At 37.2% G+C, this 26,392-nt stretch overlaps 1 protein-coding gene across 2 annotated transcripts in view; it reads left to right on the top strand.

Annotated features, from left to right (window-relative positions):
• The window catches only part of ZNF217 (zinc finger protein 217), a 28,559-nt gene extending 2,585 nt beyond the window's left edge, over nt 1–25,974 (top strand). For both annotated transcript variants that reach the window (XM_051633062.1, XM_051633063.1), the window contains exons 2-6: nt 12,270–14,062; nt 16,075–16,200; nt 17,123–18,712; nt 22,446–22,574; nt 23,856–25,974. In XM_051633062.1, the coding sequence (XP_051489022.1) occupies nt 12,664–14,062; nt 16,075–16,200; nt 17,123–18,712; nt 22,446–22,555 (3,225 nt within the window). In that variant the 5' untranslated portion in view covers nt 12,270–12,663 and the 3' untranslated portion in view covers nt 22,556–22,574; nt 23,856–25,974. The remainder of the gene's footprint in view (nt 1–12,269; nt 14,063–16,074; nt 16,201–17,122; nt 18,713–22,445; nt 22,575–23,855) is intronic.
• Nucleotides 25,975–26,392: the final 418 nt, after the last annotated feature.

The following is a 26,392-nucleotide window of genomic DNA, read 5'->3' as shown; positions in this document are numbered from 1 at the left end:
TTATATGTTAGCCTTTCTGAATCGTTAAACAGTGTATATAGCTATTAAAGAACAGTAGATAAGTTTTTAGTTAAGGTTGTTCAATTATGTCTTCATCGCTTTGGAGTTGGTTGAATGACTTGACATGAGATTAAGCACAACAAAAGAAAAGGCAGGGGAACAACAGCTGCCTTCCAGTACCAGAGCACTAGTGCTCTGAGCAGTTAAGCATTTTACCTTTTAAGTATTACGTGGTGTCAGGTTTAAATTTTAATATTTTTATTCCTGTTTACAAGAACCATAGGCATTCTGATAAAACATCAGACACTCAAATCCTGGATATTCGTGTTTTGGGATTGTTTGTCTCTTGCATTTTTAAGAAAATTATCTAAAAGATCTGATACTGAGGAGTGAATTGATCTCATTAACTTTTAAGACAAAAGTAGCAAACAGTCACCACTAGTTTGTACTTGTTTAGTTACTGTGTGGTAAGAACTTTAAGGTGTGTCCTTAATGGCAACTGACGATTCTTGCTGAGAAGCCTTGTTTATTTTAGGTAGATGTTTTATACAGAATTTCCAGTGGGACAAATTACTACACTGACTGCACTTATTCTTTCTGAAGACTGGCTGTAAGCATAAGAGAATAATTTTGCCATGCTGCAATCAGTATGTATATTAAAATTGAAGCCATTAAGTTTTGCTGTGTATTTTGAGGCTTTTTCTACTTCCTTTGTTTAAACATTCTTAAACAGTGCATATCATATATGAATTTAAAACATTCACATGGCACTAGTGGGGCCGAATTTAAATTTAAAATTAATACCTACTTTCTTGTAGATAAAAATAGAAAAAACATGTCTTTAAATAAGTGGATGTTTTCTGTTTTTGAATGTGGTAAGAAGGCTATATTTGTACCTTGTAAACAAAGTTTCATATTAAGTAGTCTTTGGAGAATGGAGGCCAGGCTTTGGATTAGAGGATTTTCTTGTTTTCTTCTTTCTTTTATTTTCTTTTTTTTTGTTTTTCCTTTTTTTTTTTCCCTCTCGCTCCCCCCTAGCCCCCTTTGATTTTAGGGAAATAATGTTTTTTGGTTTTGCTTTCTTTTGGTAGGGGTGGGGAAAAGAAGATTTAGGGTAGAAAGGAGAAGATAGTAAACTTTAGCACCTTTGATCAGACTGTCTTACACAAAAGGTTACTTCATTTTAGTTCCCTCTTTCATTAGATCACACTCAAAAAACTCCTTTTTAAGCACTTATTTCTAATATTCAGAATCTTTCTTCTCCTTACTACCATATTTTCATTCAGAATTATATTGATAGATTAATACCAGATTTTATATAAACAAAGTGCTAAGTTACTACTGTGATCAGAGGGAAATAACTTTAAAAGGGAACTGTGGGTTTCACTTAGACTTTCAAAATGGTGATTACAATAAACTTTTAGTTACAGAAACCTGAGAGTTCGTAATTAAGAAGCTCTGGGGAAATGTTAAGTAAATTTTAACTTCCCTTTGTTCTTTGGGACCTTTTATTGTCCCAACACTTTCTAACCTGAATCTTGATTTGGAATTCATTGTCCCAGTAAAAGATTCCATACACTGTATAAGTAAATACACTCCCTCTTTCCTGTGTTATGAAATGCTGCAACTACCACTGGCATATGGAAAGAACAGTCCCCCCTTCCCTAAGGTAAAATGGGCTAAGCTTTCTTTTCTTTGCAAGAAGCTGAAAGAAGAGTTTGACCTTTGAACTCGCCCTCACACTTCCACACTGCTTTCAGGATGATTAAATAACCGAGGATATTTGCCTGTGTCTTATGCTTATTTATCTCACTTAAAATGTTCTAATACTTAACTGTTGAGGTATTGTCTTTAAATATAGCAAGACAGTACATTTCAGTTACAGCAGGGCTGCCATTTGCCAGCTCAGCCCTCTTATTTTTGAGACTCTTGATTTAGAACATCAGCATTCCTATCAAATACTCTTACTGCATCTCATCACTACATTAAATTCAAACTACTGTTTGGGTTATTTCTGATGACCCTTGACCCCCTTTTTTAAAGGTGACTTTAGGAACAAAAACGTTTTTCTTTCTGGTGCATTAATACGATCAGGGGATTCTGCTGACTACTGTATGCATGCTTTTAGAGAGATGTGACTCATACCACAAGAGATTTGCAACTGAATACAAAAGTAAGGAAAAGGATATGACCGAGCTATGCAAGATTCTCAGTATGTGTTGTATTCTAGGATTAAAAATACCAAACACACTTTTCCAGCCTCAATGTACCTAGGTTTTTGTGCACCTCCAAACAGAAAGTTAGTCTTTTAACAACTTGCTTTTAGAAATCTACTTATTTTCAGTGTAATTCCCAAATCTTGTTTTGTTGCTGGTAAAAACTTTTTTTAGGCCAAACCTGGGTATCTGTTGGTGGGAAAAATAAATAATTAAAACTTCTACTGTTAGAATCATATGACTTTGGTCAGAGCATAGTTTATAGCTTATCATAAATCTAGCTCCTTTGATTCTTCCTCTTTTTTTTTTTCTTCTCTTTTCTTTTTTCCTTTTTTTTTTTTTTTTTTTTTTAAGGGGGTAGCAAATTAAGTGGTATGATAAGAACAGACTTTCAAAGTAAAACAATGTATCTACCATGAAAAAGTCAGTTGCAAATAAAGAATATAGGTGACGTGTTTCTTTCAAAATACAATGTCTTTGGATTCAATGCAGAAAATGGTAGTGGTTATCAGACTGCCTTGAGAGTTTGCAGGGAAGGTAGAAGAGGAAATGTGGTTAGAATGTGCAGGAAAATCTACATAGATCAGTGTGACTTAAAGATTTGAGCAGAAACCCATCCAAGTAGAAGTGAATAATTGACTGGATAGTGATTTTCTATGTGCAAAAGATTTTATGTAACTAAAAGTATCAAAGTCTGAGTTTGTTTATGTGCAATGGGTACGCTTGCATTTTTCAATGTAATAAAGGGAGTGCAGTTCACCTCTGATATAAACTGCATAGGAGAAATTAAAGGCCCTTGTAGAGTGCTTATACTTTATCATGGTAGTTTAGAGCTGGTTGGGTGCAATCCTTGGAGTTATTTGAGCCTCTCTTCTGGTACAAGGGTAGGAAGAAGATAATTAGATGTACTCCTAAGATTATGAACTTTAGTACATTGTAATGGAAACAGATGTAAAGGTGGTCCAGAAAAGCGTCAGTTTCTGTTGAACTTTAATGTTTGCTTCTTTCTTTTACTAGCATAAGAAAAAAAAAAAAAATTGTATGTGAAACTGCCTGTTTGAAATGTCAGTTACTTGTGGATGCTAACACTCCTTTCTGTGGTAGTTTGACACTGTGAAGTCTGTTATGTTCGACTACATCATCACATCCATCACTTCAGTCCACTAGTAGGAGATAATGTAATGCCAGGCAATTAAAAAGGTTTAGTCTCCATCATTCTACGTGGGTCTCTGGAAGATCTCCCACCTGCATGGAAGAAAAGAGGCAGCTATTTGAAGTATCTATTTCTAGCACTTTTCTATTTTAGTATCTTCAGATGCTAGTCCAGCGGATAACTTAAGTAGAAGTAAATGTCTTTCTCTCAGACTGTGTACCTTTTTCCATCTTTCAAGACTGATTTTGCAAATACGTAATTGTGGATGTGTTTGAAAGTGACAACTTCAAAGTCAGTGCTCTGCAGAGAGAGGGATAAGAAGTTGCAGCTTTTTGTTCCAAGGTAGAGGATTTTGAGTTGTTGGGTAAGATTTAGATTCAGAGTTGAAATCAGGTGAGAGCACTAGAGAAGATTAATGACCTTAACAAAGTGAACTCTTTTTGGAAGTGTCTACTTTCAAATTCAGGAATAGTATAAGAATCTCTTTTCCTGTTATTTCACCTGTGCTGCCCAAAGGGATGCAACTTGCCTGTAATTGCTATGGAAGAACTCCTGGATCTTGAGTAATAAGGAATTAAATCTAATTTGGTAAACTCGGAATTTACCACTTCTTTGTAGTTGTGGCCGCTGGAGAGACCCAACATCCTTTTGCCAAGAAGTAAAAAAGCAAAATTGGCTTTTAAGGTCTCTGAAAAGATCTTTCAAATGAAAACCAAGACTAAACATATAAGGCAGTCTCTGTAAGGTGAGACTGACTCAACAATAAAAATGTATCACTCACTCCACCAAGAGAGTCTTTACCTGCTGTGGAGAGAACAATAAACTGTTTTGTAAGGTAAGGGGTCATTGCCAGTTTAAGTGCATGTAACTTCTTGATTTAATGAAGTTGCATCATCTTATAGCAATGGTGAAATGTGTCCCAGACTTATTTAAAACTGCATCACCCTTGTGTCTTTCAGCCTTTCTTCAACAGGTATTGGCCTCTTCACAATGTCTAAAGTACACTTTGGGTTTGTGATTCCTGAGAAATTCTCTCCCAGTCAGAGGGAAAAAGGGAAAAGAAATCTGGCTGTTGGAGCACTCCTTCTGAAGTTTAGAAGTCAATACTTATTTGTAGCACTTCCTCCTTTAATGCCAAGAATTAGTCTCCTTTATATTTGCTCTTGCTCAGTGGAGGAAAAACCTGTGCAAAATGATGCAAGCTTATATGTTCTCTGCTTTAAAAGGAACAATTACATCTTTTGATAGAAGAGGCATTCACCTCACTGAGGAGACACATTCAGCTCATCCATCCTCCGCCAAAACACTGTTAGACATATAGCCTTCAAGAAAAAGGGACTCCACAGGAAAAGGTTTTTTAGAGAAAGGATATCCTTTGTTTCTATTAGTATGGATGTCTGAAATGGGGGAGGGAGTTTTCCTAATATTGTTCATTATTAGCTACTAGTTATTTTCCACTGGTGATTAAAATCCTGTTTGCTAGATTTGGGGCAGGGGGAGAAACTGCATGTACATATGTCTTATCTGACTACAAAAGAGCTTTCAAAACAAACTCTTTCTAAACTTTGTAGATAAATGTCTGGGTAGTCACCTTCTAACGTTCCGGTGTACATGTCTGTTTCTTCAGTTCTTTTTTATGAATTGTCTTAGTATTGTTGCATTGGAAAGCTCTGAGGTGTTGTTGGAAGGGGTCATAACTGAGGAAAGCAGGGTAGCCTCTCTCAGAGAGGATAAAAAGATGAGCTATGAAAACCCCTCTTGAGAGTTTAGGATAACTTTGAAATGTCAAGCCTGAAGAATGAAGACTAATAAGGGGACTTAAGTTTGTAGGTTTAGGGAGTGGAAATTCCAATTTGGGGTCATCTTTTATGTTCTCTTTTCAACCTGAACGTCTTCGTTTTGATCTTTCCTGCAAATGAAACAAACAACCCTCTTCCTTCCCTTCCTCCCCCTAAATCTCCATTTCCTTTAAAGTACTCATGTTAGTTCTTTATCAGACTGAGCTGTTAAGAAACTTCGTTTGAAAACACTTTTGTATTTAAATACTCAGTATAAGAATGTGTGGATGAGAAACAATGTTAAGTGTGCTCAGGTACTCCTTCGTTAACAAAAAAAAATATACTGGGAAGTGTGTTAAAATGATTTACTGTTAAAAAACAGAAGGGAGTACCTCTTCCCTTCCCTAGAAAGCAGCAGAATGCACAGTAGTGAAGAGTTAAGTTACTGGCTTCATGTAGTGTTGTTATGAAGAAAGCTGGCTCTTCTGCTCTTCTGCAAAATAATGTTTTATCTGTGCTGACTTGTATAGCTTTCTAGCGTTTAAAGTCATAGGCAGGTGGGCAGTGGTAGTCTTTAAGAAATAAGGTCACAGTCTATGCAAATAGTTTGTTGTCTTACCTAGATTTAGGGACTATCCTTTGCTCAAATTGGAGTAGGAAAGACATTTCTGTCTAATACAGGAGAACACCTTATTGCCTGAGGTGTGACATGTATGTGTTTCTTCTTAAATGAAGAAAGGAAGTTATCGGGTGGCCATAAACCCCCCCAATATCTGTAGAGACAAACTTGAGATTTCATGCTGTGAGTGTTTGGAAATCCGACTAATGTTTTGGAGCAGCTGGGAAATGAGAGCCTCACAATGACACTTTGCTTCCCCTTCTGACTGAACATAGCCTATAAAGGCCACAGCACACCAGTACCGCTCATACAATGGAGCCACTGTCACTGGTAGCAAACACTGCATGAACAGCCTTGGATGCTATAGGTACTACCTTGAAAGTTTGGAGCCCTTGAATATTGTTAGCAACTACTTGGGGATGGTATTTCTGCTTAATATCCTGTGTTTGTACTAGGTGTGGTGGAGCCGGCTTAACTTTATGCAATGAGATATCTCTGTGTATACATAGATATAAAGATGCTCTAAATAAGCTAAGTTCAGCCTCAGCTCAGACTTTAATTTGAGAAATTGAAGCTGAGCTACTCTGCCTATGATCAATATTCTACTTGAATATAAATGTGCCCAGACAAAGTAGATAATATCTGTAAGGTAGTTTTATTTGTAGTCTCAGTGAGGAAAAAGTGCTGATAACTGGTTAATTTTATTTATATTAATTAAATAGAACTGAAGCAACTATTCTGAAAAAAAACAAAACTTCTAGATTGAAATAAAAAATGTGTTTAATAACTTGTGGTTTCAAATAAGCAATCATCAGTATAAAATCTTTCCTTAGCAATGCCAAAGAGCAGCAACTTGTTTTGAGGTATAAACATACTAAGGGAAAAGAAAGTTTCATGCAAAGTGACCCTTAATATCCTAAAACTTATTGAAACATGAGGAAAACTGAAGTGTGTGGTGGATTTTTTGTTGTTGTTTGTTTTTTAAAGAAGTGGAATTGAAAATTAGATTAAAGTTTCTCAAGTCAAATAGACACAGTAAAAATTAAGGCATTGAATCCACAGCATCTGGCTCTGGTGGGTTCTTCAGTGTGGGTTTCTCTCTTTTTTTGGTTTGTTTGTTGTTGTTTCGTGGTGTGTGTGGTTTTTTTTTTTCCTCTGGCACTGGATTGTGTAGGACTTGAAACCTTGTGGAGCCATAGTAGGGCAGTGAAAGAAACTCTGGGTGTCTGTAAAACAATGATAGCTTGCTATTGGCCTTGAATTTAAGGATCTGCTCACAGTTTGTTGAGGTAGTCATGTCTGAGTACATATCTCCTAGCATACAGAAAACTCAGCATTGTATACTTAGCTGTAACTCCTAGTTTTCTCACTTCTGTTTTTAAGAAGCTGTTGCAGCAACTAGGTTAACTTCTGTAATTGTTCCAGTTTGCTTTTTACAGTTTTAAAAGTTTTGCTAGCACAAAATGAGCAAGGTATAGTTGTTTTTCTTGGTACTAGCCAGGGAACTTTTACTCCCAGTGCTCTGTAGTGTTTTAAATGGGAATTTCAATGGTTAGACTTTGCTGTTCTCTGAAAGGTGTGTCTAGAATTTTTATTACATATTCATAGAAATTTTGAAATGCAGGAAGTATAAATGCAATAAAATTACTACTGATAGGTCATTTCCCAAAGAAATCTTTGAGACTGTAATAGGTAGTCTTTGGTTGTGTAATTCCATAAAAATAAATGAAACTTCTCTATAGGCACTTTATTAAAACAGAGAAAACTTTAATTATCCATTTATATGCACCAGCTTTTTGGTGTGGTTCTTAGGTTGTGTGGCAACTGCAATGAAAACAAGATGTTCTCATCTGTCCAGTTCAATTTTTATTTATATGTTTTGCAGTGTTTATAAATATGTCTATTGCTGCAAACCTGTTGAAATCTTTGACTAAAGGCCATATAGCCAAGTAGGGACTCAGTTGTGAACTCAAGTTTGCTAAATGCTCAGGGTCTGGTCTGTTGGAAGAATAAAGTACAATGGGTGGCATCCTGCAGTGGAGAAGATTTGCCACTTCTGGACAGTACCACTCCAGGAGAAGTCCAGGTGTGCTGAGGAAGGCAGGTTCCGCCTGCCCTGCTCATTCATCCCAAGGCAGTTGCAGCAACCACTGGAACATGAGGCCCTCACACTGGTGTAAGATGCATGTTGACATTTACAAATGGATAGGGAGTCAGGAGTCAAGATTTTTTTACTCCCTTTAATGTGAGGTGGGATAGTAATCCTTTATTTTCAACCTTGAGTTAATCTGTAGCAAATTAATAACTTTTCAGCTATTGGAAAGGTTTCCTGCTTTGTTTTGTTCCTTTACTCAATATCTCTGACTGATATTGGTGGGTTGGGTCTGTTCTTCTGTCTTCTCAAAGTGAAAAACAACAGAAGAAATGCCGGGTACCCTTTATTTTTTTGGTTGAGCTAATGTATAGACCTTCAGCCACATATAGTTACCATGCTCTTCAAAACTGCAGGTTGTCCACTTTCCCAAGGAAGCAGCAATAGTACAGAATTAAAGCAGCCCTTGAAGGTTTTGCTGCTGCCTACAGGGTTTTGAATAACAGGAATGCAATTAATCAGCTTATTTGCTCATCAAATACAAGGCATAATAGCATCTTCCCCAGGAATAAGGGTGTTGTTAATAAAGGATAAAATCCTTGTGTAGATATTTGGGTTGTAGTTTTAGCATGTGTTAGCTTGTCTTAAACAGTGAGAGCTTAAAATCATGCCTACTTGTAAAAGCCAGGTATCTAATCAGAGTGAAGTGCATAATCGCCAGATACAAGGGTAAGACTGAAGCTTTGTAGCTCACCTTCTGACTCTGGTAGTATTATCCCTTTTCTTCTCAGTTTAAATAATTTTGTCATGTTGAGTTTGCAATGTTCTTAAAAAAAACTATGTGCTTTTTTTTTTTTTTTTTAGTGGATAGGTACTATCTGCTGTCTATGAAGGTATATCCAAACCCAATAATTGCCTGAACTGCAAGTAAGCATTTCAGATTCCTAAAACAGGAATATCTTGCTCTACTTTGCAATGCTGCCTAGAGGATGAGCTGTGGCTAGTTCTTCAAAAGTGTTCAGAGCCTTCTATTAAGAGTGAAACCTTGAAAAAAACATTCAGCAGTTAGTGAAGGTGCATGAGGTGCTTTGAAGTGTTATGGAAGAAATCTCCAGTGGGTTTGTTCAAACCTATTGATACCTAACAAATTTGGATCCAAACTCCTGTTAAACTTCTGTCATGATCCATGTGTTAAAGGTATATGATCTGTATTTATAAATGCAGTTGTGAGGACAGGTTTAGTGTGTCAGACAGCTGAGTAATGTCTGCTTTGATATTTTTAAAAAAGAGAAGATTGAAACAGATATGTTTTGAAAGGACTCACCAGAGAAAGTGTTATTGATTGAGATGTATTTTTCACATATCAGTGACCAAACTGGGGCCTGCTCTAGATTTGATCTATGCCTGTTCTTTAAATTATAAAAAATCTTGAAGCATGTGTTTTTTACAAAAGATTTGCATTATTCTATGCTAGCTTTGAGTAGAACTGTGCATGATGGTCCATGTTACAAGGGTGTCTCTTCTACCCTCATCCCAGAATGCTGTGGAGGCTAAGAGATTTGAATGTGGATTTCTGTTGGTTTTCATCTGTTTTATCTTCACAGTGGCTAAGTTGTTGTGGCTATATGGTGTGCATGTTGTAATTCCACAAAGTGGGAAGCATAATAAAGCATAATCTGCCTTTTCTGTATACATAGGCACTAGCATGGAAATAGTTGATGGTGAATCTCAGCAGGTCAGTACATGGGACTCGAGGCACTTGGCTCTGACTTCATACCCCAGAAATGATGCTGCCCTTTCTGAGGGATAGTTCTTATACCTGTTACTGCAGAGTGCTTACCTGTGGCTCTGAAAATAAACACATTAAATTCTTCAGTTTGTTCAAATTTTTTTTTTTTATTTCTCCTGCATAGTGTTTCAAAGTTGCAGTTCATTTCTTGCTTGCAAATAAAATATTTTCAGGCAGATGGTCACTGTTTATGCACATGAGCTTTGCTGCAGCATGTTATGCTCTTGTGTAAAAAATACCTCTTAAAGCTACAGTAGAAGTGGAACAAACCAGCAAGTTGAAACATGAAGTAAAACATGCGAACAAGCACCCTTTGATATGTTTTTCCTTATGTTTTACAAAAGGGAAAGCTTGAATACATCAGCTTCAAACTTTTGTTATAGCTTCTCCACCTGCCGATAGGGGGTGAGTGAAAGCCAGGAGGTCAGAACTGAATTGGGAAGGTAGAAGGAGAAAGCAGCAATAGAAGCAGTTTAGAAGTGTCCACCGTGGCCTGAACCTGCACATTACAAAAGATTTTTGAGTCATTATGCAGAGGAAGTGTTAATCATGGCAGTGATAAAACTGAAAATGGGGACAAAGGGTGTAGTTAGAAAAGAGACTGGCTACAGAAAATCCAGTTTTTGTTGCTATCAACCTGGCAGCCAGTGGCTGATTTCCTGAGTCTTTGGCCCAGACCTGAAACAACTTGGGTTTAAAAAAAGCTAGAAGCTTTTTGGTGTCAGATTTGATCATTGTCTAGACCTGGATTAGAGGACTGGACAATAAAGAAAATATAACGGAAGACAAACAACTGGCAACAAGAATTTTATTTTGTATTGGCAGTCTGGAGGTTTTGTTTACCCATATTCATTAGGTTCCAGTATCTTGTTGTCTGCATGATGGTGGGAAAGGATCTGCTAACTTTTCAGATTAAAACCAGAGGTTGTTCTGAGGGTAAGGCTATAGTGCAGCAAGTAGATAAAGTGTTTGAGATATTGGATCTTGGATGTTGACTGTTCTGTGGTAGGTAAAGGTATCCAACATAGTTGAAGGCACAATATCAAACCTTGGGTTTATAGAAAGTTGCCTTTTTACTTCAGCTGGTTAAATGTCCATTAACCTCCCGTGGCTGTGAGGCATACTGGGTCTACCAGCAAGTAACCTTAGAGGAGTAAACATATTTGTGCCACTGAACTTTATGAATAGTTCAGGTTCTACTGGCAGATTTCTACTGAAATGGCTCAAGGGCTTAAGGCCACCCTTTTTTTCCTGTCCAACCAGCACTGCTGATCAGAAAAGGCTGGAGAAATTAACCATGGATGCACAGATAGCAACTTCTTTACCTTCTATAGCTACTTGTCACAGAAACCTCTGTAGCCTGAAGTATTACAGTCTTGTGTTTGAAATGTTACCCTTTCTTTGACTGAAATGGAGCAAAATGTTTCCAGTTGTTTTTTCTAAATAAAAATAAGCCTGAGGTGGAAGTTGTTGAATTTTAAAACCCTACTTTGCCCATATTGTCATCTTCTGTAAGAGCTATAGAGCATATTGTGTTTTGAGGCCTATTAAGTCGTGTGAATTACTGCCCAGCTATCTTTTATGAAATAATTTGTGAAAGTTTGAGTCTAATTTTGAATGCATTCTTTTCGTTAGGTATTAATGTATTTGAAAATGTGCACCATCTCAGAATGATTCATCTTCAGTTAATGTGGTTGTGTGTTAGTTTGGTAGACATTTCCTTTGTCCAAAAATTTGGTGAATCAGAGCCTTGAACTCTCTAACAAATAGTATAATTTGACAGCACAAATAGTGGAGGCCATTAATTGCCTTTTACATTGGAATTGTGGTTATTTTATAACTCTTGTTAATCTCATTGAATCATAACATTCCCTTTTTAGTATCATCAATAATACAGATTTTTTTTGTTGCACGCAGTTTGAGATCGGAAGCATTTCCTTTTTAAGTGTAATAGTTGGCCTCTGACATAAGTTAAATATTAAACAACTGTTCAAGAAACAGCACCATGAGTTTATTTCAAACTTCAAGATGATCTCACTGTAGCAGCCCAAAATTGTCATGGAGATCTTAAACTTCAAGAGCTTAGAGTAGCTCTCAAAACAGAGATTTGTACTGACGCTTGCTGTGTACCAGAACTAGGAAAAATTATTCCAAACTGTCTAGTCTTAGAGGAGGGAGGAGGAAGGGGGGAAGTTTCTTGCTTAACAGCCTTTAAAGAACAAGCAAGTGAAGTTTTACTGTACCTCTAAACAGTGGTTTCACAGGTTCAGGGAAAGGTTACTTGTGTGGTTTCAGCAGCTTTGTGTAACTGGGTAGATTTAGAATAGACAGTATTCTGTCTGTCTGTCTGTATTCTGACAGTGTTGCTTTTATATAGCTATCTTAATACAGAAGTCCAGCTAATGGAATACAGGGGTGTTCAAGACCATACTATCTCAATTGGGGTGGCTAGAAAAGTAACCAAAGTGTCTTCTAGCTCTCCTCACTGGCTACTCATTTGAAATATGCCTTCTGTGTTCAAGAGCATTCACTGATTCTCTACCCCTAATGTTTTTATTATCTGGGGGACAATACCTTGCTTGCCTTTTGAAAAGTCTGACTGGCTGTTTTCTTCTTCTGCAGGTGCTGGAGTTCTTTGTCACACTGTACTTGTCCTTGAGTGTATTTTGCCCAATGCAACAATTTGAAATATTTGTACAAAAAAACTAAGTGCAATGGACTTTTTCTACCGACTTGAATAAATCAAAAGAAAGAGTTCAGAAGAACTTCATTCTCTCACAAAGAGAACCAGTGGATACAGTTTCAGTCATGTGTGAGCACAGATAAAAACAAAAAAAAATATATTTTTTTGCTAGTGGAAAAAAAAATATTTTTCCTGGCAGAGGTCTTTTAGCTTAGCAGACTTGTAAGCATATGTTGGAGAACTTTACAAGTGTCCTTATTGTGACCAGTGAGCATCCCCAAAGAACTGAAACCTTACATTAAAACACATAATAGGGAACAGAACGTAGGAAACATGCCAACTCAGCCTCTCTTGGCATACATGGATGGACCGGATGGAATAGCCAGTACCGTTGGTGCACAGATGGAGGATAATGATGCCTCAATGACAATAAAAGGAACAAACACGATTTCTTACAAAAGCTTGCAAGAAAAGTTTCTCATGCAAGCTGAGGGATGCATGCCTCTGGACTGCATGTTTTGTGATGAGACTTTTAAACATCCTGAAGAACTTGGTAAGCATGTTTTAAGTCAGCATAGACCCACTCTTTGTGAACCAGCTGTTCTGCGTGTTGAAGCAGAATATCTTAGTCCTCTAGATAAATGTCAAGTAAGGACAAATTTGCCTTCACCAAACACCGAAAAGGACCGTGAAGAACTAAGTTGTGAAGTCTGTGGACAAACGTTTAATGAGGCATTTGATGTTGAGGCACACATGAAAAAGCATAAAGATTCTTTCACATATTGGTGTAATGTATGTGGAAGAAGATTTAAAGAGCCATGGTTCCTCAAAAATCACATGAGAACTCATACTGGAAAGCCTGGTTCTAGAAACAAGCACCAACAATGTTCTGAAAGCCCCATAACAATAAATGATGTGGTGCAGGAGCATGTAACTGAAAATGTAACATCGCCTTATAAAATCTGTATGGTTTGTGGTTTCCTATTTCTCAATAAAGAGACTCTAATTGAGCACAGTAAAGTGCACACCAAAGAATCAATACCTAATAGTGAAAGACCCCAAGTGACTGGTGATCCCAATGCAGAAGAAAGGTCTCAAAAAGAGGAATTCTTGCAACTCTTGAACTTAAGACCAAAATCGGGTCCAGAAAATGACAAATCGCTAAAACCTGCAAAATGGATAGCTCAACTAGATCCCTTCAACACATATCAAGCATGGCAGCTGGCTACCAAAGGTAAAGTTGCAGTAGGCCATGGCCAAACTAAAGAACCGGGGCAAGAAGGAAGTACAGACAATGATGATTCGTGTTCTGATAAAGAAGAACTGGGTGAAATTTGGAATGCAAATAAAGGTAGCCAGACTGAAACTACAGGGAAGACAAAAGTAAATAAAACCAGCAATTACACAGGGAATGGTAACTTATCCCAAGACAAACTGAAACATCCCGGTGGTGAAGTGCCTTCTATGGAGATGGATTCTAAATTGTCTCAGAACAAAGAGAAACCAACACACTGTTCAGAGTGTGGAAAAGCCTTCAGAACATACCACCAGCTAGTCCTTCATTCCAGAGTACATAAGAGAGACAGGCGGCCTGATGGAGAGACTTCAGCTGCTTCTAGGGCCTGCTGTGCTGATATAATTGTAAATCTGGATGAAAATGGAGCAGGAGAACGGATAGAAGGAGGCTCAGAAGATGGATCTGAAGATGGGCTTCCGGAAACACTTAATTTAGGTGAGTAGCATTTTGAGCACCTAGGTTTGAAATAGGTGTTACTGTATTGTTTAGGAACTCCTTAGAGCCAAAGAATGCATCTTTCCTTTCTCCATTACCTTTTCAAAACTTGGCTGGAGGTATGAAATATTATACCTCTGGGGTATCATTATGAAATATTATAGTGGGGGAAGGGGAAAAGAGAATAAATTAGAGGAAAAGTTCTGACACTACAGTTTTGAACTATTTGGAGTTTTTTGGGCCTTCTTGCAGTTACAGTTTGGGTTACTGGAGTAATTTAAATAGTTTTGATAGCAGTCAGTTTAGGAAAAGTCACTGTCTACTTATCCCTTCTCTGTCTCTTGCACCTGAGTTTTACTGGATGCTTTAAGATGTTTCATATCCCATCCTGTCTATCACATTTTTACAAATACTATTTCTGAAGAGATCATTAAGATTTCATTTTTTTCCCTTTCATTGTGAAAGGACAGAAAATGTCCGGTGCTCAATACCAGCACTTAAGATCCTTAGAAGTAAAGAATAATTTCAAAATTTTTCTATCAAATGGCAGAGTGTATGTTTCTTTTGAAAGGTAGTAATCTTGAAAGCCTAAATGTAGAACCAGTGATTTTAAATCAGTTGAAAGGAACAGTAAAAAGTCTTCTAGCTCATCTATCCCTCCTGTGTGTGACATACTTTGAGTCTGCATTTAAAGAACAGGCACTTGCATAATCTCAAGAAAGACACAACGTACAGAATGTCCTGGCTTACATGACTGACTTTTCCATTTCTGGTAATATGCAGCCCTTAATTTCACCTCCAGTAACAAAGGAATGGAATTATTACCTAATGTTAACTTGCTTGTTTTGTTTCACAGTGTCTTATCCTAAAGTACAACAGCTTTCATTGTGAGATGCTGAGTCATGCTTATTGAGACATTATCTGTTTGTTTAAAGCAGCTATGGCTTGGCTTAGCCATAGCTCAGCCAGTTAGCATTTCCAGCATAAAAGCTTTCAAACACAGAGGAACTGGAGAGAACTATGTGCAGCTGTCAATTATGTATCTAACATCTTAAGTCGAGCAACATTTCTCGTTCCTTCTCTTCCCACTGTAGCTTTCTAGTCAGCTTTGATTTGAATATTTCACTGAAGGTGTGTTGTTGTTTTTTCAGTTCAACCTGCCAAAGAAATCATATTGATTTGAACGCTGCATTGTGTGTGTTTTCTCCCCTTCTCTTGTTAGACATTAGGCTGTACTTGCCGCCCTCCAGCGGTAGCTGCTGTTGCTTGCACTGGAGTGGAACCGGGTTTTCATCTGTGAATTTCTTCCTGGAACACACGTTTCACAGAATAGCAACCACTGTCGCTTTCTGCTCTCGTATCTGTCAAAACATTAATACTTCTAGTGAAAGAATTTGCTCATGAAACCTAAGGATGTTGTCATACAGACACAACACTCAACTGATTAGCTTAGCAATAATAATATTATCTTTACAATTAATAATAATAATAATAAAAAATAATCCATCTTCCTCCCTGCCTACCTTCCTTCCCCAAAACACCTTCCTTTGCTTTGCCATGGTGTGCAGAGCAGGTTTACAATCTGAATCATCACACTCACACTTAGTAATTCAACCACTCCCTTTTAATTAAAAAAATGTAGTTTATAACCTGTATGAATTTTTGAGATGGGCCATTCTCCATCAAGTTCCTGTAGGTCAGTAAAGATATATATTTTTTTTTTCTTCTCTGAGACCTGGTTTTGAATTTTTTTTTGTTCTCTGGGGCTTCTTCACAACAGTCACTAACTGCAGTGTTACTTGACACAGAAACCTTTTTAATTCTTTTGCTCTTTGGTGGCCAAGTGTGCAGCAGTACTGAACAAAAGGTGCTCATAGACTGTAGGAGTTGACAACAGTTCATCATCCCGTGTTTTTCCTTAAAAAAGACAGTTAAGATAGTTACTTATAGTTTCAAATGAGACCCCAAATTTGCATTTGCCCTTCATAATATAGCTATATTTTCTCCCAAAGATAAAAATGAAGAAGTTTTGGAAAGAGCAAAAGTCAAAACTCTTGGAGCCTCCAGAGAATGCAGCTATTGTGGAAAGTATTTTCGCTCAAATTATTACCTCAATATTCATCTCAGAACTCATACAGGTAAATGGGCTTCAGCTTTGTGGGAGGGAAAGGAAGTCTCCTGAATCCAGTTGGATGAAATGTTTTGTTTTGCTTAAGAATAACAGAAGTTGCCTTCAAAATTATTTCTATTAAGAACAATGTTTCTCTAATGCTGGAGGAAAAAAAAAAAAGGAATTGAAATTTCTTACAGGAATTAAATATTTTCATAAGTGTAAATCTTTTCTGAGTAGAGCTTATTACATTAAGTACTGTTAAGAATGCAACTAATTTTAAAAGATATAATGTTAATAATAATTTTAAAAATAGATTTAAAACTTCCTGCTTTTAGCTGTGTAGCAAAAAGTTGGTGGTAATGTGGTGTGTTGGGGTTTGTGTGTGGGTTTTTGTTGGTTTCTTTTTAAGCCCATTTCCCAAGTATTAAGTTGATTGTCTGCCAGTTGCTGCTACCTGGGAAGAAAGCTGTGTCTGTTTTTCAGTTCAACTTTTTGTTTTCCACAGCCAGGCAAACTCTTTCAACTTCTATTAATGTATGTCCCTGTTTCTTTTGAAACAGCTCTATTTATAAATTAACTATAACATTTGTGTTGTTGAATAACATACTTGTGGTATGATCAAGGGCTACAAAATTGCTGGAGTTGACCCACAACTACACTTCTTGCTTATCTCTGCCAAACATATTGTCAGCTACCATCTCCAGACATAGCCAATGTGTGGAAAATATCTTCTTCATAGCCAGAAGATGTCACTGCAGTTAGTAAAAGCAGTAAGAGGTAGCTGTTTAAATGATTTAGATGAGTTTGGCAAGTATGACTATGTGGAAGGGGAAAAGAAAAATCCCTCTTACTGTTTTGCAGTTTACACTATTCCCTTGTTTTTCATGGTATTCCAGACTTAAAATCAAATTCTATTACACTTACTTATTGACAAAACTGTGTTTCAGGTGAAAAACCGTACAAATGTGAATTCTGTGAGTATGCAGCAGCACAGAAAACTTCACTGAGGTATCACTTAGAGAGGCATCACAAGGACGACAAGCAAGCTGATAGTGCAGCTGATGTGAAAAGTGACAGCAAAGTTGCATTACAGAGTCAGGAGCCTGAGCTCCTGCTGGCTGCTGATGGTGCTCAAGAAACCAAAAATTTGAAGAGGCTTTTTGATTGTGCCAAAGATGCTGAGGGCTGTGCACATACCAAGCAGCAAAAGGAAGTTCTCTCTTTGAACAGTGTGATAGGCAGCACAGTCCCTTTAAAAATGAAAAATAATTCTAGGGAATTCAGTAAAGGTTCTGTTTGTAACAATTCAAATCAAATATATGAGAATGTGTCCACTCCTTACCTGGAAAAACTAAAGGCTGAGAAAGAAATAAAGGAAGCTCAGCCCAAAGTTCGTCATAAAAGAGAGAGAAAGGTTTCTGTGGCATCAGAGGAAGATGACGTACAGTACATTTGTGCTTTAAAGGATGGAAAATATGTGAATGATGTGAGAGAGTGCACTGCAACCTACAAACGCAAACCTGTGGTGGACTCTCAAGAAAAGCCCTTAAACTTATCTCTTGGGACTTCACAAGAATGTTCAGTTGTTTCAACTAGAGGCCTGCCAGCACCCAGCACCTGCCCTTTTTGTACTTACAGAACCTTTTACCCAGAAGTCCTAATGATGCACCAGAGGCTGACGCACAAATACAATCCCGACACTGTTAACAAAAACGGCTGTAGAACCAAGGCTGTAGCTAAAGCCAGACGCACTGGATGCCCTCCAGCTCTGCTTGGTAAAGATGTGCTTCCTCTGTCTTTTAATTCTAAGAGAAGTAAGACTTCCCCATCTACACAGCAAAAACTGTTGCAAACGGGGAAAGGTAAACAATGTCAGCCACCACAGAACAAAGCCCCTCTCTTTTCAGGGACTGACTCAAGCAGCACAGCCCCAAGTAACCTCAAGTTTCATAAACAGCAAACTAATGTTGGAGCTCAGGCAAATAACTATAGGCAACCTCAGCAAGACATGCACTCCAGTATCTCTCCAGTATTGGACAGAGTAAAAAGATCTGAATCTAAACTAAAGGCTGCAAGTGTCCCAGTGTCTCAGTCTGGTCTAGTAAGCAGCAGTATGAACGGGACTCTAGATTCTCACCTAAATGAATCTGCCTGGTCTTGTCATCAAGGAAGAGACTATTTTTGTAGTAAATCTGTGAGCAGTGTAAATCTAGACTATGGTGAAACGTCTTCTAAACGAATGAAACCTAATCCATTAGCTATTGAACATATTGACTCTCCAATGGCTAATTACAGAAGATACGACATGAGCAGATATCGGGCTGTGAACAGATATGCAAATCTGCTACCTCAGGAATGTTCTCGCACCAAACCTGCATCCTCTGTTTTGCCAACCAAACAAGGGCTTCTGAATTCAGATGATGTTGATCCTCCTCATGTATTGACTGTTCTCAAACCTTATGAGCCATATAGCTCTGGACCACTTTACAGTTCTTGTGGATCTAGCAATGGCCAAGTAACCAGCTCTACAGTAGAAGGTACTGTATCTCCTTCCTAGTTAAATGTCTTGCACCATTACAAAGGAAGGTGAATGAAATATAGTTGTGTGTGCAACTGCAAAATAGGGAAACTAAAGCTATCCTTAGGATTTCACCAAGTCCAGTCCATTTTTAAGTTTAAAATCCAGGTTCAGCAAACTCCTTCTGGCTTGGGGAATTAGGTATGGAAGATCTGAATTTCAGAGAGGGATTTAAAGTTCCTCAAGTTCCCTCCTCTCCCCTGCCATGGGTTTCTGGTAACAAACATGTATTGTTTGCTCATCAGAGCACTCCAGACATGTCAGCTAATCCAGGATATGGAATGAGTCTTTCTGCTTAATTTACAAGAAGTCTTGTACCATCTGGAATATTAATAAAACTTCTAACAACAAAACAAAACAAACCCCAAAAAAGCTGTCATGTACAATTATTCCCTTCACTTGCAGAAAAGGTTATATTGCAAATCATAAAACTATGATTTAAGTCTTATACTTCTGTTCTGGGTTTTTATGAAGTTCAGTTTTTAGTAGGAAGACAGTACTCTGTTAAATTAGGACAACATATTTCTGCTAGTCTAATTAAGGTGTCTCCTTGTACTCTTTGCACTGAGTAGTAATGCTCTGTGGAAAATTCTGGGACTAGTAGAGATAAATGTTTTGTGATGTATTTGGAAAACTTTGGTGCTTTTATGAAATACATGGGTTTTTTTTGTTTTGTTCTTAGTCAACACTTACAAAACTTAGCAGGAGGCCAAGATTAAAAGGTACTAGGTGATATTCAAGCAGTTGTCTATTTGTAGAAGATGGTATTTATGACTTTGAGCTGAGGTCAGTATGGACTGAGCTATAAATATAGGACTGTAAATTTTGAAATGAAGATCCTATTATAAAAATGAATAGTGTGTCTGTGCTGTGTAGTCTTAAAGTCTATGCTAAGTTCTTAAACTGTGAATACTCCCATCCTCTGGAAGAAGGGAAATGATTCTTCTGAAGTAGTCTGGGTTCATAACAAGCAGGGGTGTGTTTCCTTAGGTCAGGGCAAACTGCAAAATGTGCATTTGGTTGTGTGGCAAAAAAGTGTATTAGCCAACTGTGTTCTGTTTTTTCTTCATTTGTTTTAAGGTTGTGGGCTTCATAAATATTTAGACTTGCTAGTGGGCTAGGGAAGGATGAAGGAAAGTTCTGTGTCCAATCTGGGTAGAGAGTGAGTAAAGGAGAAGACAGCATTGCAGTGGATTCAGTGCAGTGGCTGTGAAACTGAGTTACTAATTCCTAGTTTCATGAAAAGTGTACCATGAATTGCTCTGAGGAGTATAAAATGGGCACTAGGTTATGCATAGAAGGCAGAGGGATGGGCAGAAAGAAGGACAAATGCTGTTGCTGTCTTTTGATTCCTAGTGATCTGAGAGAATGAAATTAAGATTTTGGTGTTTTTTTTTTTTTTTTTTTTTTTTTTTTTTTTTTTTTTTTTTTTCCCTGAGCACAGAAGTCATTTATGCAGTTGTGGAATTTACAGTGCTTTTCAAGCTTATTTAAAAAAAAGGTTGATAGCTAAGAGCTTAATGTGTGATCTCAACATCTGATGGAAGACGTGACTGTCCTTGAGGATTTAAGTATATTAATTTGCAATGGCCAAGGATGTGTGCTCCATGACATTGCTGTCTGTTGAACAGATAGGACATTCAGGATTTTGAGAGAATGCTCTTGATGCCGTATAAAACCCTAAGAATTTTCATGAAAACAGGAAGGGGAGGGCTTCAACCAGCTAGACAAGAGCAGTCTGTACCCCAAGGACTAGATAGTGGGCAGTGTCCTGCTCCTTTCTAGCATGAATGTGTGTTGGGGATAAGGAAAAGATTTTATTTTGCCAGCAGTCTTAGTGAGGTTAGCCTATTCAAGTAGCAGCTGATGCAAAACTATTTTTAAACAATTACTTCATTGGAATCCGCTTTGTTCTTTTTTTGAAATCTTCACCTGTCTACCAGAAAAATCTCAGTGATAGGCTTTTCTTCCTCTTCTTTGCTACAAACCTGAAGACAGTAGCCTGTAATCAAGAACTTTCTACTGTTTCCTGTTATTTAGAGCTCTGAAAACTATGGCTGCATCTAATTTGATGGTATTGTTGTCACGGAAATAAAGATTTCATTTCACAGTGCTGTCTCAGGAAAAGAAAAGCAACTTCTATGGCTGTTACCTGCATTGGCAATACTGCCTCTGTGGGTTTTCTTAGTAACTTCAGTCAAATCCTGTGCAAGAAGCTGCTGTTTTTAGATGCCAATTTCCTACTTTCCCAACCATTCTACCTAGAAGTACTCAACTAAAACCTTGACAGTTGCTGGAGAGGTTGGAGGGTAGCAGACTGGCAAACTTCTCAGTATTAGAGTTTGAATTTGGGTGGAGACAGTGAAGATGAAAGCTTCTGCAAGTTCTTTTCTTATTAAGAAGTAGAACTGTTTGTCTAAGAGTTGCAACTCCTCTGAGATATATTTTGTAAGATATCACATGCAATGTACTGCAGGTGTAGACCTGCAAGTTTCTGTAGTCTTTTTATTGAACTCTGGTGATATTATAAAACATGATGTCAAACCCTTTTTTTCAGAGCCTGTGTGCCTTGTGGCGACATTATTTAGGTCCTATGAACATGTTCTGTTGCATGTTAAATGCTGGATCAAGTTGTCATGAGAATATGTTCCACTTGGCAAACTTGATTAAAGCATGATGCCTTCCCTTATTGCTTGTAAGCTCTGCCATCCTGTGTTGCCCTGAAGAGACAGAAACATTCTGAAACCACTCAGTTTGTGTTAGATTCAAATTAGTTGCCTTTGCAACAGCAACGTGCTATCAAAGATAACCTGTTGGCTGATTGATCTGGCAGAGGTTGCAAATTAAAGACAATTGCTCATGACACACTCGAATGGCTTAGTAGATTCTGTTGAAATATTAATTTAGCTTTGCCATTTTAATTTAATTAAAGCTTGCTACGTTTTTTTCAATGCTGCATTTAAAGCTTTCACGGAATATGGATGGCAGTTGGGCTTTTTGCATCCTGTGGGAGTAATGATTCTTGACTTTTTTTCCTTAGTTTTATAAAGTGTTTTTGACTGCTTGTTTAAGCTAATAAGACTTAATATGGAACAGGCATTGATTTCACACATATAAATCTAAATTAATGGTTTCAGATAAACATAAGATTACCTACATACTAGACTGAGAACTGCTTAACAAAGGTCTTCAAGTAAATGTATATTAACACCCCTTAAGTGTCACAATTGCCATATAATCTATGATGGCGTTAATGTAGTATACCTGGTTGTCCTCTCAAGTACTCATATTGAAAAATTAAATTTTCAAACATGCAGAAACTCATATATAGGCAACATTCTATAGAATGTACCTCATCACTTAACCTTCAAGTGAAGCCTGCTGTATGATGAGTTAAGCAAAGATATTTATTTCTTGCAAACAAAATGAGCAAAATCTGGAGAGATGGACATCACATGTATGCAGCTCAGAACAAAGCTGTTAATGTTTGCCATTCCTCTTGTGTTTGTTCTGAATGCTGAATTGTGTATAATCTTTTAATAGGACTAGGGATATCTTGTCTTGAGTCATCATGAGATGATCTGTGAGATTTTGGGGTTCTGGATGCTAACCTAGACCTGCTCACAATTGAATGTCTGACCCGTTAGATTAGGAGGAAGTAATTCTAACTCCTTTACATTTATTTTTGTCAGGAAAGAGATCAGTGTCATACCAACACTTATCCAGCAGCGTGCTACAGAAGAGAAGTTATGAAAGCTTCATTGGCAATGCACACTTTCGACCAAGTGACAAGAAGACTTAATCATTTACTTCAAGAAAAGGTAAACGAACCTTTTGAACTAATTGTTTAACTTAAATGTTGCATTATGTACTCATAACATCAAAAGTTGCTGCATAGCATGGTGAGAGGTTATGAAAGTCTGAACCAGAACAGCTGAAAATAGGACCTCCCCCTTTCTTACGAAGTCAACCAAGTACTGGTGTAGCAGCATTGGTTATTTTGAATAGTGGTAATCACTTGCATAACAAAAATAGCTAGTACCTTTTCTAAAAATCTTGGAAGTGTGACAATAGATAAATGTATTAATTAGCTACAATACCAGTGGGAAGCATTCAAGCAAAGGGCTTTCCCCCTCAGTCGTACATGGCAGTGGGGGAACATCATGTGCAGAACTAGAACTGAGAGGAAGTGCCCATTATCCCAGCTCATGAGTCCTACAAGAGGTTTGTTGGTCAGTCCTTCCTGAAAATGTAGACATTACTCATTTTACAACTTCTGAAGATTGCAAGCATTGCTTCAAACAAGATGACTCTTCTTGGTCAATTATTTCATAGGGAAGTAAGGGTTTCCTGATAGCTCTGTGACAGTTTCTTTGTCTACTGGAGAGGTTGATCCGCATAGTTTTTCCTTTGATGGAGGGGTGGCTGTAGCCTCTTAAGGAAATGGGTCAAGTGAAAAGACAGCCCAATGTTCTGAATTCCTAAGCTTCATCTCTTCAGTTCTGTAGTTCTATCTCAGAATTTAACAACCCCATTGTGTTTGCAACATCTTTAGCTGCTAAGGAGATAAGTACTCTATAAGACTTGAAGTAAGTATTATCTGTATCTTTTTTTTTTCAAACCCAGAGCTACAGATAATTTTCCTCATTCATATTTAAAGAGATATGTCTTGAATGCTATAGCACCTAGACCAGCACGCACTATTTTATGGAAAGATTTTACATATGTGGGGAGCAGAGCTATTTGACATCCAGTTGACAGCTTTTGAAATACTTTGCTTTATTTCTTGGTATTCTTTTAATCTTTCTGCTTTTATTGTCTCTCTACTAAGCATATTTTTGTCTAGTTCTGCTCTTCTAAGCTAACTCAGTTTCCTGCCTGTATTTCTACTTGGGGCCTGAAAATTTTCAGAATTAGACTTGATTGGCAGCTTTTATTTGGCAAATAGAAGACACAGAACTTGTGTGGCAATATCAATTTCTAGATATACATGCAAGGGTGCAGAAGAAATTGCCTTCATGTTTTAAACTTCTCACAACAAAAAAACATGTTTTGTTTTATAGTTGTATTCCACAAAACTTTTTTTTTCTCTTTTCCCTTAGGTCTAAGGACACAAGTGCATGTTCTATGGAGTTATACCTTGCAGTTCATCCCTTGAGGAAAAATAATTCGTGAAAGCTACTGAATTAAGCTGTGATTGTACTGTATATAAAAACACTACAGTTTTATATTACTGGTTCTGTTAACATTTTGTACCAAATAGCCATAAAGAGTAGTCTAAACAATTGGGTTATGAAGGTGTGTGGAGAATGTATATCTTGGCATTGACTTTTAAGTATTTTTCATTAGAATTAATTGACCAAATATTAGGTAGGAATTATATTTTTACATACTTGAGCGCTGCTGAAGAGTTTTCTTTTTGAAAGAATATATAAACATTGCACCTCAGGTAAACTGTAGATACAGAAATTGAAATCCTGTTGGCTTAATGCTCATTTTTCATAAGTGTGAAAGTTTCTCATATTTTTTTTTTCTGTTGAACTATGTTAGTTTTTAAAAATAACTTCCAAATAAACTGTCTGAAACTGTCCAGTTTATAAATGTTATGAACATCTAAGCAATGGTGCTGACATTATGCTCATCTGCCTTGTATATGTTAGGACCATAATTTGTTGGAGGGATCTGTTTCCCTGGGGTTGTTTCCAGCATATTTTTAAATGCAAGGATGAGGCAATACTTGACATTTGGATTTCAGTATGGTGTTCCTGAAATACGGTTGGATTCTTCTCTTGGCATTGGTTGCAGTTCTTCAGAGAAGCCTCTTAAGCATCTCTACCAACCTACAAACTTTTACAGCAGAAAGTACCTAGGACTTGCATGAGAGATGATACTAATCTGAATGTTTCAAATGTTTTAGCTTTGTACTAAACTCAGTACAGTTACATTTAGAGGAAACCTACTTTGCACCTTTGTCCAAACTGTAAAGTCACAAACAAACAGACTTGCAATATGAATATGGGATCTACAGACTTCAAAAGGGATGTGGCTATGGTGTAGCCTGCTTGACTGTGCTTGGAAGCTTCTTGATGTCGAATTTTAGCATCTACTGGGTGTTTAAAATAAGTGAGAAATAGCCTGTCAATGGGAGAATATCTCCTTTTATTTTTTTGTGAAGACAACAAGTTTTTTCTAATGCACATGCAGTTTAATTTTTGTAAAGGGAAGATGGCCAGTTACCAGCCAGTAAAGCAGAATTGTTGCATATCTTGACTTGTGTTCCTAGTTGCTTCTCATAAAGCCCATAGCTAAGAATTAATTTCTCCTGTACCTGCTTTTGACTTCCATATATTTTAGTAAAACAAAAAACCCGAAAAATTTTGCACTGTTCATTTTGCTCTCTTCCCTCATCCAGCAAATGTAAAATAGCAAAACCTAGAAACTCCTGTTTTTCCATTATGCAACTTGAGATGTTCCAGTTGTATGTCTTAGTTCCTGTATATGGGACCTATTCTTACTGTCTCTGTAAACTGGCGACGTGATGAAGTGCTGTGTATCAGGAAATTGTACACTATTTACCTTTTTTCCTGTTCATAAGCTGAGCCATATGTACATAACCTAGATTTTTGTTTTCCTAGTTTTGCACTTTTATAGCCTATTTTTTGAAGATGAATTCACATGGAAAATGGTTAATCTATTTTTTTGCGTGTCCTTTCAATGAGTCTTATAGAACGCATGCTGTAACTATCATCTGTGTACCTTATGGGGTTCTGTGATTAAAATGGATGGGGCTGGTTTTTAAGATGTTTCAGCAAACAGACCTAAGATTTGTTTGTTTTTAATCTCCCTTCATGCTGGTACAGTTTCCTCAAGGCTTTTTTTTTTTTTTTTGGGTAGGTATCTTGGGGTTGGAATGAAAACGGACATGAAAAGTCTTTCATGGCAGCACAGCCCTGTACTTAAGAACACACTTTGCCCATCAGTATTAACTATTGGGATACTACTGGTTTTCTATGTTTCTTTGCAAGTAACAGTGCATATATAGAGGTACAAATTGTTGATTTTTTTTTTGTTTATTTATTTCATTCCATTTTGTTTTAATTGTTGAAACCAGAAGTTGTCAAGCAGTAGGCACCCATTACTCATTTAATTTATGATGTATTTCACTTTAGTTGAGTATATTATTACATGTGGATGTAAATATAGACTTGGTGTTTTGCAAAATTGGTTTCTGTGTCTTGCTTTTAAAGGTTAAAATGAGTTGTCTTGGAATTTCATGTTCACTCAACTTCTGCCATACTCTGGGGGGGGAATGGGGAGAAGGAGAACTTGCCAATAACCAAAATCATATTCATGCTCTGTTCAGTTGCTTATATGAACTTTCCAATAAATCTGTCCGTGAGGCTTAAGAGGAAAACTCCTAAAGTGATGAAGAAATCTTTTGTTTCTTCTTTCAGTTACTTTCTTACTAGAAAGGAAATAAAGTTATTTATATGCATTATTTCTGGTAATATTATGAAGGGAGCATGAATTTGTGTGTGTGCAGGGCTTTAGAACTTGTATGGGCTTAAACTATTTTTAAAATCAATTACATTCTGAAAAAAAATCTAGATCTGATGGGTTCTTGGAACTTGACTGAGGT

The sequence above is a fragment of the Apus apus genome, chromosome 15 (assembly GCF_020740795.1).
Source record: "Apus apus isolate bApuApu2 chromosome 15, bApuApu2.pri.cur, whole genome shotgun sequence".
Taxonomy (NCBI): Eukaryota; Metazoa; Chordata; class Aves; order Apodiformes; family Apodidae; genus Apus; species Apus apus.
Note: the sequence above shows the minus strand (reverse complement) of the source record. Positions and strands in the feature narration are given on the sequence as shown.